This window comes from Trichechus manatus, unplaced genomic scaffold (genome assembly GCF_000243295.1).
Source record: "Trichechus manatus latirostris isolate Lorelei unplaced genomic scaffold, TriManLat1.0 scaffold00066, whole genome shotgun sequence".
NCBI lineage: Eukaryota > Metazoa > Chordata > Mammalia > Sirenia > Trichechidae > Trichechus > Trichechus manatus.
The window spans coordinates 4,274,055-4,286,068 of record NW_004444002.1 but is presented as its reverse complement, the minus strand read 5'-3'; the positions used below and the strand labels follow the sequence as shown (position 1 = coordinate 4,286,068).

Sequence of the window (12,014 nt, the reverse complement as noted above, 5' to 3'; positions counted from 1 at the left end):
TTCACCCAACTAAGTTTTTTTTTCCTTGTTATTTTCCCAGAAAAAACAATTCAGCAGAAATGTTCATACCTGTGTATGTAAATGCATAGAAAATGCACACAAAGAACTGATATTAGTGATTACCTCTGGGGAGAAGACTAGAACTGAAAGGGAGGTGGTCATCAAGGACTTTAGTCATAGTCATATCTACAGTGTATTCATGTATTGATTAATGTAACTAATTTTAATAAAAGAAAAATATCCTTCCACAACTAGGACTCTATCCCAAGGAAATAATAAGAAATTCAGTGCAGAAAAAAATCAGATACAAATAAATTCCTAAAACAGGGAATGGGTTAAACAAGTTGTGGAATATTATTTTAAGTGACTATTATATAAATAAAAATGATATATTAAGGAGTTTCTAAGTATATTGTGTAATGTTTATAACATAATGATAAACATAGCAGAAGACAGAGCTATAGCCTATTTGATCCCAATTTTGACAGGTAAAAATATACATACCCTCCCTAAAATGTTATTAGTAGTCATTACTCATTGGTGAAATTTGTTATACTTTGTGTGTGTGTGCGTGTGTGTGTGTATGTTTGTTTTTGTTATACTTGACTGTTTTCCAGAGTTTCTACAATTTGGCTTCTAGAATCTAGTTTCAACATGCTTTTTATATTTGCCTTTGGTCTTGTTTTGCAGGCGTGCCTGTGTGATTCGAGGCCAAGTGGTGGCTGTAGATGGAACCCCTCTAGTGGGAGTGAATGTTAGTTTCTTGCACCACAGTGATTATGGCTTTACTATCAGCCGGCAAGATGGAAGGTATGTCAATATTGCTTCTGATCATTGTGGGGGCCAAATACTGACTTCTGGCCATGGGTAAAACAAGAGCTCAAATGCTACAGTAATGGTAAGCCTATCTTGCTTCCAGCTATCTACTGAAAAGAAAACTCACCGGTGATATTTATTTATTCTATTCTCCATTTATTTACTCTACTCTACTCTAATTCAAACCAAATTTCTCTTCTAACTCTTCACCATTACTCTCAAGTCTCCTTTAAACCCTAGGCACGTGGAAAGTTTTTTTATCCTTTGTCTAATTCCAGTTATAACTGTAGCTTCAAAATTCAGTGAGATCATGCAGATAACAAACTAGGAGCCATGGACCAGTTAGACTGTTCTTCCATGAGAGCCCCAAAATATTTTAGAATTGAAGATTTCCAAAGGGTTTCTTCCAAATGTACAGAATTCAACCACGTTAATTAAGGCAATTAAAAATACGTGTCCTCCCTAGGCTGCGTATTTGACTAGTGACTACGATTAAAAAGCATAGCCAATCTCACTAGGGAAGCTCTTTATAAAGGGAATTGGTGATTTAACCTGAAGCACCAACCAGGCTGCTCCCTAAGGACTTCTCAAGGTTCTCTGAGACCTGGGAGGCAAAACCACTAAGTGTAATCTTTTCATCTTGGAAAAGGATTTGCTCATGAAAACGTTTTTGTTACTATCAGTTAGAAACATTTGCTCAGAATATTTGAGTCAATAGGCCCTATTTATGACTCTCAGGAGCACTGTAATAATGGCTTTGAGGTGTCCTGGTCTCCAGGTGGTTACCCTTAAAATGTCTTACTCATAACAAGCCACTTCAATTTTCACATAAAGAGACCTGTTGGGTTGGAACTTTATCAGAGTGTGAGAGACAATCTCATTTCCAGAACCCACAATCAAACCTTATTAGTCCTAACCACTTTAGAATTGTTAATTGTTCAACTCGAGCTATTCTGAATTTATTTTTCAATTGCCTGTCAAGAAAATGCTTTTAAAAAATAGTTTTAAAAGATAATAAGGAAGAGTTTTAACCTACTTAAGAAAACAAACTGTTTTTAAGGACTTTAGTAAGTCGTATGAATTATTTGTATGTAAATTATATTGCTAATTACTAACTAGCCATCTATTCGTTATAACAAGCTCAACGGAACTACTTCGGTAGCAGGTAGTCTGAACATCTGTGTATATGTATGAGAACAATAAATACTACATTTCCTTTCAAATAGTCCATAATTAGAGCTTTCTACTAATTCAAGTGGGCCTTTCTCCCAATTAGATTGAACAGAATTTTGGTTACTTCCCTCACCAGTAACTGGTACAAAACTAGCCTCTCTTTTCCCCAGCATCTTCAACTGTGTTCCAGAAATTGAGAAATGAATGTTTCTTTAAATAGAATATGCCCTCCAGGACATTTGACTTCCAGTGGAGAACTGATGGGCCATCAATTTTTTTAGCTTGCATACAAAGGTTTCAGTGAAATACTAGATATTCACAGAAGAATCTGAAAGAATCTTGATATCTACAAAGTTTAAAAATTTGTTTCCAGAAAACATTAAAGAGGGAAATTTTTTTTGTTGTTATTTTTGTGTTTTTAGTTTTAAGTAAAATGCCAAGACCCTCCTCCGCAGAGCTCAGTGTAAGAACTAGGTTTATGTAGCTGACAGATACTAGCCAGAGTCCCCTCTGGCAATAACTCTCCCCTCAGGGCTCCACAAAGGGTGTAAGCATTCAAAATATGTGTCCCAAATGCCAACCAGACTGTCCTGTTGTCAACTCTTGGATGTAAAGTGACAGTGTGATGAGAGTTTCTGTTTATGTGTCTCTGCTTGTTGCTACCTCAGATTGAATAAGTACATTTCAAAAGTAGAAAATCACAAGGAAACTCTACCTGAGGGCACAAGGACTATAGAAAGGCTGAGATTAACATTTAGATATCTAGCAGACAGAGCGTGATATGGAAGTTGCTGAAAGGATCCTCTGGCTCCAAATTGCAATCCTACCCATCTGCCTCAGTGCCTGTATTTCCCACCATTGGTATCACTGCTTTGGGTTAAGCTACTGATTGTCCCAAAGTCACTATTAAATACAAATATTTTATGTGGGATATGGAACTAATTACCCCTGTTATCATCCATTTGCACGAGTTAATTGACAACTTTTCCTATAGGACCAGGAAAGGTCTAGGTCATGGGACCAAAGTGATATATACAAAGCAGAAAGAAGGATGACAGTGAAAGTCTGGGCCACCTAAAAGTGTAAAAAGATTAGATATTAAAATAGAGAGGGGCCAATCTAGCCAAAAAGGGAGAAAGGGCAATTCTAAAGAAAAAACAAATATGTGTGGGTATCTATTATATGCCAGACACTTTCATAAATGTTATTCAATTTCATCCAAACAAGAACTCTATGAGATCGATATCATTATTATCATCACTCCCATTTAGCAGATGAGAAATTTCAGGCCCCAAATGTAAGTAATTTGTTCAAAGTAATACAGCTAATAAGTGATAGAGCCCAAGATTTGAACCCATGTAATCTGACACATCCTCTATGATTTACCATCTTCAACTTAGATATATAACAGGTGTTCAGTAAAGGCTTGAAAGAGAACTATTTTATAAATTGTTAAACTTGTGATAAGTAAAATAGGCAAAGTAATTTACCTTTGAAGGTTGTTGAGAAGCATTAAAGGCCTCAAGAACTTTGTTGTGATGATTTTGGAAGATGAAGGTAGGAATCCCTTTGATTCTCCTTGAGGCAAGAGTTTGTTCATTTGTGGATACCATTAGGGCACAGATGAGCATTTTGCATTGCCCTCAATAGTCTTCCATCTATGGACAGGACTGATCTGACCTATAATGAGAATGACAACCGTCTCCAAACAAATTATGTTCTCTCCCTCGGACCTTTTATACACACTATCATATGACTTTATAATCTGACCCATTCCAGTGCATGTTATTTTTTGTGGTAGAGGAAATCCCAAAGAATTAATCATTCAGAGACCAATTCTATTTGTCATGGGAATCATATTTGTGGATTTTTTTTTTTTTTTTTTTTGGCCACAGAGTTACCTCCATGTCAATCAATGAGTCAACCGAACAGAAGGAATTGGCTTATGTGATTGTAGGGGCTGGCAGGTTGGAAACTCTCAGGCAGGAGCTGATGCTAGTCTTGAGGCAGAATTTCTTCTTCCTAAGGGAAACCTGTTTTGCCCTTAAGGCCTTTCAACTGATTGGATGAGGCCCACCCACATTATCACGGATAATCTCTTTTACTTAAAGTTAACCACATCTAAAAAATATCTCCACTACAACACCTGATTAGTGTTTGACTGAATAACTGGATACAATAGCCTAGCTAAATTGACACATAAAACTAACCATCACAGGAAGCCTAGTGGAAGTCCTCAGGAGAACTTGAAATCAGTATTTGCTTATAGAGATAATCAAAAGCTGACCTAGAGTTCATTTGAACTGTTGTTGTTAGGTGTCGCTGAGTGGATTTCAACTCACAGTGACCCCGTGTGACAGAATAGAACTGCCTCATAGGGTTTTCTAGGCTGTAATCTTTATGGGAGCAGATCACCAAGTCTTTCTCCAGCAGAGCCTTTGGGTGAGTTCGAACCACCAACCTTTTGGTTAGCAGGTGAGCTCTTAACTATTGCACCACCAGGGCCCCTTTTGAACTACATTTCAACTACAACTGAAGAAAACATGTTGTAAATGTAATACGGCAATGGACTTGATTTGAAAAGGAAGTTAACATTTTTTGAGTCCCTACTATATACTTGACCCTTCAATCTTTATCTCAATTACTCATTTACAATAATAGCTAAGTAATATTAGCCCCATATTACTTATGAGGAGCCCTGGCGGCACAGTGGTTAAGAGCTCAGCTGCTAACTAAAAAGTCAACAGTTCAAATCCATCAGGCACTCCTTGGAAGCCCTATGGGGCAGTTCTACTCTGTCCTGTAGGGTTGCTATGAGTCGGAATCAACCCGATGGCAACGGGTTTGGTTTGGTTTTTGGGTTTTTATTACTAATGAAGAAATTGAAGCTCACGGAGGCTAAATAACTAGCCCGAAGAAACAAAGCAAGCATAACAGAACTGGGATTCAAACCCACGTATGTATGATCCCAAAACCCACATTCTTTCTACAAAACAAGATGGCAGCCCTTTTTGCTTCATCTTTTTAGAAGTAGAGAATAATTCCCAGGAACACATGTTCTTGTTTGGATGGTTTATTTTTGTTTTCAAATAAATAAGCACTTTAATTTTGAAGTGAGGTTTGGCCGAAGCAAGTAAACTTGCCCAAGGACACAGAATTAAAACAACATAGAATGTGCACTAGAAGAAAGGTTTCTTGACAGGTAGTGTAGGATTTTCCCACTATACTTGCCTTAAACCACTCCTGTATTCTCATGAATTCAGCCTCTGTGTCTTAAACCATAAGCCATTTGGGTTTTCCTTTTTTAGTTGAAACCTAGATTATTTTCTACAGCTAATGCAGTCCTTCAAATCCTCTTTTTGGAAACTGCCTTAATATTACAGCTACTTGACTGAAAAATCAACAATAAAAAATACAGTATTAGCCATCCTTTGCTACTGTCCATTTATCTTTATCTGGAAGATTTCTACAACAAGATGCAATTGGTAATACTATAATAAATATAATAAATGTTATGTGAAGGGAGTGGTGAGCTGTCCGTAATTAAGTCTGATTCCCTATCAGGGCTTTTCATCGTTGAAAAAGTGTTTTACAGAAAGATCTTTTTTAATGCAGGGAATTGCTTACATCTCTCTTCTGTGGATTTAAGTTGTTTTGCGTATGAAGGAGCATGATATTGGCCTTTATCCATCTTTAAGACATAATGATAATAATTCACCATTATCTTACTTTTATATGATATTTTATGCTTTTTGAATGCTTTTAAATACATTACCCTAAAGACATCATTATACTTAAAAGAGAAGAGAGAACAATCTCTTACAGAGCGAACTGAAATCTGAGTCTGTTATGATCCAATGCAATAGATGTGTCAGAGACCACATCTAGAAATGGACACAGTTGGATTACAGGAGAGATAGTTGGATACAGAAGACATTGTTAGTGGAGATGGGCAGAATCCATTACAGGCTGTCTTACAGAAGGGAACCAAAAGGCATTTTAGAGGGAACCAGAAATCCTAAATCTAGGGTCCAAGTAGAATAGGGAACCAAAGGGTTCCCTTTGTGGAGGGTTCAGGCATGGTGTAGTTCAAGCAAATTTCACTGAACAATTTTCCTCTGCTGGTAGCTTTCTCCAAATGCCATCTCAAAGACATCGTCCGGTTTCTGACACTATGCTTGTGACCCTGAACAAGATATTTAACCTTTTGGATTCTCACTTTTCATATGTTACATTATAGGAGTTTTTTTGAGGATGAATAATGCATTATATTAAAGACACTGCTGAATGTTAAGTGGTTATCTTTCTGTTGGGAGAGCAGTGATGTCAGATTTGGCTTTGGAGAAATGCAGGTAGTGATTTAATTTAGGATAGTACTAAAATTGGTTTATAAATTCTGGGTGAATATCAACTGCTAGTATGGAAATTCTTCTTAGAATTCTACTGAATAGTGAAAAGAAGTCATTCATGGAATAAATATTTAGCTAGAGGGAATTTATAAAATAGAGAGCACAGATGGGCATAGTTGAGTCCCAAAAGAAAGAAACCCATTGCCAACTCATAGTGACCCTGTAGGACAGAGTAGAACTGCCCCATAGGGTTTCCAAGGTGCGGCTGGTGGATTTGAACTGCAGACCTTTTAGTTAGCAGCTGAGCTCTGAACCACTGTGCCACCAGGCCTCCAAAAGAAAGAAAGAACACCATAATCAACCTATTTTTATAACTTTAATTCTATTTTGGTTGCTCATTTGGTTGAAACTGTCTTATATTTTTCCTTCTCAGCTTTGACCTTGTAGCAGTCGGTGGGATCTCTGTCGTCTTAATTTTTGACCGATCACCTTTCCTGTCTGAGACGAGGACACTCTGGTTGCCTTGGAATCAGTTTATTGTGGTGGAGAAAGTAACCATGCAAAGAGTTGTATCAGACCCGCCATCCTGTGATATCTCCAACTTTATCAGCCCAAACCCTATTGTGCTTCCTTCACCACTCACTTCATTTGGAGGGTCCTGTCCAGAGAGGGGAACTATTGTTCCAGAGCTCCAGGTGAGTACATTGGCCTTTGAATATATAAAATCATGTATCGTAAGGTAGTTAACAGTACAGAATGGATGAATTCCTTTTCCTATTGCTCTTGCCAGCCCTATGATGTACCACCCTTCCCTTGTCAAGAGAAGCTTTCAAATGTAGTCACTCTGGCACACATTTGCAGAGTGATTGGCCAGGATATTTAGGTGCTATCTGTGGCCATGGAACAGAGCAAGATGAACTAGCTGTCATGAGAATTAAACCCCAATGCCTGACTTAATAAACACTGTGCTCTAAAGAACAAAGCTGACTGGCTCTCTTCTGGTAACGGTATGATTGATGAGCTTAGACAATTTGTGATTCTGCCATTAAAACTTCTTAAGAAATCTACTTTGCACCCATTATCTAGTTTGCTTCCATTGTCTAGTTTGAATCCATTGTCTTTGTTCTTAAAAGTCATGAAAACTCTTCTTGTTTAGCTATGTTTCATAAAGGTAGTTTTCAAGCCTATAGAGTTTTTTATTTAATGTTTTGTTTCTGACTATTCAAGCTTTATAATCAGGGGAAAGGATATTTTTCTGCCTTGAGATTCTGTTATTGTTGTTGTTAGGTGCTGTCAAGTAGGTTCCAACTCATAGCGCCCCTGTGCACCACAGAACAAAACACTGCCCGGTCCTGCACCATGCTCACAATCATTGTTATGCTTGAACCCATTGTTGCAGCCACTGTGTCAGTCCATCTCATTGAGGGTCTTCCTCTTTTTTGCTGACCCTCTTCTTTACCAAGCTTGATGTTCTTCTCCAGGGACTGATCCCTCCTGATAACACGTCCAAAATATGAGAGATGAAGTCTCACTATCCTTGCTTTTAATAAGCATTCTGGCTGTACTTCTTCCAAGACAGATTTGTTCATTCTTCTGGCATTCTATGGTATATTCAATACTCTCTGAGATTCTAGGATGCCTGAGTTTTTTATTAGCCATTCAATATTTTCTTTTCAGTATTAAGCCATTCAAATGGCCAAAGCACAATTCCCTCACCACATTACAGAAACATTTCAATGATAGTTAAATAGTCCAACAAAATGTACTCATAAGTCTTACAGATCCAGAACTCAAGAAGTACACTCAATAAGAAGTAAATGGACACTTCAAAACAGAGTTGGTTTTTCTTCCATCACAACATCCCCACCAGCTATTAGCAGCGCCCAGAGGATACCACTTGTGAAAAGTTTCTACAGGAAGAGGAGCCTAAAAAGTTGTCCCTCCTGTCTTTTTCGTTGCTTTTCCTTAGAAAGGAAGAAAAAAAAAAAACACCAATATAGTATTTAATGAGTACATTCACAGATGTCATCAGGAAGTATCAGCACAAAAGTTTTCAAAATGATCTAGGATCTCATGTTCCCTTAGGGAAATTAAATACTAAGGTGCTAAATGTCACACAGACCTTTGCTATTGTTTTTCTGCTGCCATCTAAGAAGACGGAGTTGATGGGCGAATTCTGGTATCAAATAGCTAATGTAGAGGAAGAAAAAATGGACAAAGAGTAGACAAGAGGGATTGGTGTCCTCAGAAACAGGAGAATGATCAGAAATCCTGGACAATAAGAGACACTATGTGTTTAACAATCAGTTCTGTTGTGTGCACTAGTTTGGAAGAGAAAAAGGGGACAAGATTCTGAGGTAAAACTGAATGAGGGCGTGAAAATATCCACACTATTCATGTCATCTTAAATGGGTTCAATAGGATGGACATTTTCTTCAGAAATTTTGAAAGACAAAAGTCACAGAACACAAGATTTAGTTTTGGTGACCACTATTGGTTGTTTAACTCCATCTATGTTAATAACTAAGTAAATAATAGCAAATAATTAAAGAAAACAACTAGTAGTTTCACTCTGAGACCAATGTTTAGTATAAAATTTACAAAGAAGTTAATGGGAGTTATTTACTTCCCGGTCACAGGTGCCAACTTGGAGAAACTTGTTCCCAGCTATTGGTACATCTAGGCACAGAGAAATATGAAAGCAAAATTTGATTAAAGATTTGGCCTTCAGGGTCATTCCAAACTTCCAAAGAAGGCAAGTTTGATGGCATCAGTAAAGATTAATTCTAGGGAAACCGTGATCTTTGTCATAAAATATCGCTTGCTGGACCTGCTTCTGGACTCCTTCCTCTTAAAGAGCCTAACCTGAATGAGGATTACGGCAATGGTTTTGTGATATATGACTTGACACCAAACAAGATTTTGTGTATGTATGTGTAAGAAATAGACCCCTTACTGGAGACCACAGCACTGAATTGCTTGACATTCAGCAGTGTGAACTTTTCCAACTCCTACTAAGCAATTTTTGGAACACTGTTGAAAAACTGAAATTGTTCCTTTCAGTCTTCCCTAGCAGGGGAAAGGGAGAGCAGTCATCAGGGTCAGCTGGGTTTCTTGTCCTCATGCAGGTTTAGAGCAAAATTTGAAACCTGTGGTCACACAACCTTACAAAGATTTGAGAACACATGCCTTGACATACATACAACCCTTTAAGCATGTTTCTAAGACAACAAAGCATTCAATCTCCTTGTTTAACTGCAACCACTGATAAGAGCCCGTTTGGCTTTTCTTCTTTCAGGTTGTGCAGGAGGAGATCCCCATTCCTTCCAGCTTTGTGAGGCTGAGCTATTTGAGCAGCCGTACCCCTGGGTATAAAACTTTGCTACGGATCCTTCTGACACATTCAACGATTCCTGTGGGGATGATAAAAGTACACCTCACGGTAGCTGTGGAAGGACGACTCACACAGAAGTGGTTTCCTGCTGCAATTAATCTCATCTACACATTTGCCTGGAACAAGACCGACATCTATGGACAGAAGGTTTCGGGTCTGGCAGAAGCTTTGGGTATGTTGAACCAATTCTATATAAATAACAGTGTTATGTTCACAAGAGAGAAAATACTAGTTGCATATTAATCATATTTGCAATAATGGTGGGTTCTTCTATTTAAAGGATCTAAGGCATTTTTCATATAAACACTCCCTTTGGGTCTGTTTAGAGTTTCCTTTTGACACAGTATTGCTTCAAAACGATTTCAGTTCCCATTTCATGATGGCTGCGTACCAGTGGAATCACACAATATCTGACTTGTAACTGTCTCCAGAGCTGAATGTTACCTTCTAACTGTGACCTTTGGTGTGGCATTCTTTGGGCCACGTTTTTGGATCTGACATTTAGACTGTCATTTCCACTTAGAAACTACAAAATTCTAACTTATAGGCATCTCCAGTTATTATCTCTTATGTCTAAGATGGTTAGACTCCATTAACTTGTTACTTCAGTAGGTTAAATAAAAAATCATTCTGCCCTCCTATTCGTTTTGATTTTCTGTAATCTTAAGACTTTAAAGCCTGGAATCTAATAGATAGTAGGGACTTTAAGAGGTCCTTTGGGCCTACAGTTTTCAGATATGTAATTCTCTCAGACAAATGACATTTTTTAAAAATTGAGACTGAGACATATTTGCCAACTTTGTATTTTTCCAAGTAAGGATATGAAAAACAGAAGAGCATTTTGATCTATTATCACCTTGTTTTTGCTAGGTGTCATCGAGTCGGTTTCAACTCATAGTGACCTTATGTACAACAGAATGAAACACTGCCCGGTCCTGCACCATCCTCACAATCTTTGCTATGTTTGAGTCCATTGTTGCAGCCACTGCATCAGTCCATCTCGTTGAGGGTCTTCCTCTTTTTCACCGACCCTCTATTCTACCAAGCATGATGTCCTTCTCCAAAGCCTGATCCCTCCTGGTAGTATGTCCAAAGTATGTGAGACGAAGGCTCGCCATCCTCGCTTCCTAGGAGAATTCTGGCTGTACTTCTTCCAAGACAGTTGTGTTTTCTTCTTCTGACACTCCATGTTCTATTCAATATTCTTCACCAACACAATAATTCAAATGCGTCAATTCTTCAGTCTTCCTTATCCATTGTCCATCCTTCACATGGATATGAGGCAATTGAAAATATCCTGGCTTGGGTCAGGCTCACCTTAGTCTTCAAGGTGACAGCTTTGCTTTTTAACACTTTAAAGAGGTCTTTTGCAGCAGATTTGCCCACTGTAATATAGCTTTATTGAGATCTAACTCACATACCATAAAGTTCACCCTTTTAAAGTGTTCAATTCTGTGGACTTTAGTACATTCACAAGATTACGCTACCACCATTACTATCTAGTTCCAGAACTTTTTAATCACTTCAAAAGGTAACCTGTACTCATTAAGCAGTCACTTCCCATCTTCCCCTCGGCCTACTCCCTGACAACCACTAATCTACTTTCTGTCTCTATATATTTGCCTACTCTGGATATTTCAAACAAATGGAATTATATAATATGTGGTCTTTGGTGACTGGCTTATTTCACTTGTCTTAATGTTTTCAAGTTTCATCCATGTTGTAGCATGTAACGGTATTTTATTCCTTTTATGATAGAATAATATTCTCTCATATGGCTATACCACATTTTGTTTGTCCATTCACAGTTGATGGACATTTGAGTTGCTTCCACCTTTTGACTATTCTGGATAGTACTGCTATGAACACTCATTTACAAGGTTTTGGTTGAACCCCTGTTTTCAATTCTTTTGGGTATATATCTAGAAGTGGAATTGCTGGGTCATATGACAACACCGTTTTTAATTTACTGAGGAACCACCAAATTATTTTCCACAATGGCTGTATCATAGTTTCAACCTCATTTTATTTATAAGAAGTGTTAAATAACTTTCTTTTAAATAACTCCAGTGCTAGAGATTGTAAAATTTCCCTCCTTATTCTAGTTAGGAAACCCTGCTGGTGTAGTGGTTAATAACTACAGCTGCTAACCAAAAGGTCGGCAGTTCGAATCCACCAGGCGCTCCTTGGAAACTCTGTGGGGCAGTTCTACTCTAATGACTTACTTTCTAAGATGTCCATGGATGATTGAATAAAAACTAAAACACAAAGAGAAGCAAGCT

At 37.9% G+C, this 12,014-nt stretch overlaps 1 protein-coding gene across 3 annotated transcripts in view; it reads left to right on the top strand.

Moving 5' to 3' along the window:
- TENM1 (teneurin transmembrane protein 1) overlaps window positions 1–12,014 on the top strand; it is a 609,234-nt gene that overhangs the window by 455,183 nt on the left and 142,037 nt on the right. For all 3 annotated transcript variants that reach the window (XM_004379594.2, XM_012556473.2, XM_004379593.2), the window contains exons 16-18: window positions 691–810; window positions 6,772–7,033; window positions 9,637–9,904. In XM_004379594.2, the coding sequence (XP_004379651.1) occupies window positions 691–810; window positions 6,772–7,033; window positions 9,637–9,904 (650 nt within the window). The remainder of the gene's footprint in view (window positions 1–690; window positions 811–6,771; window positions 7,034–9,636; window positions 9,905–12,014) is intronic.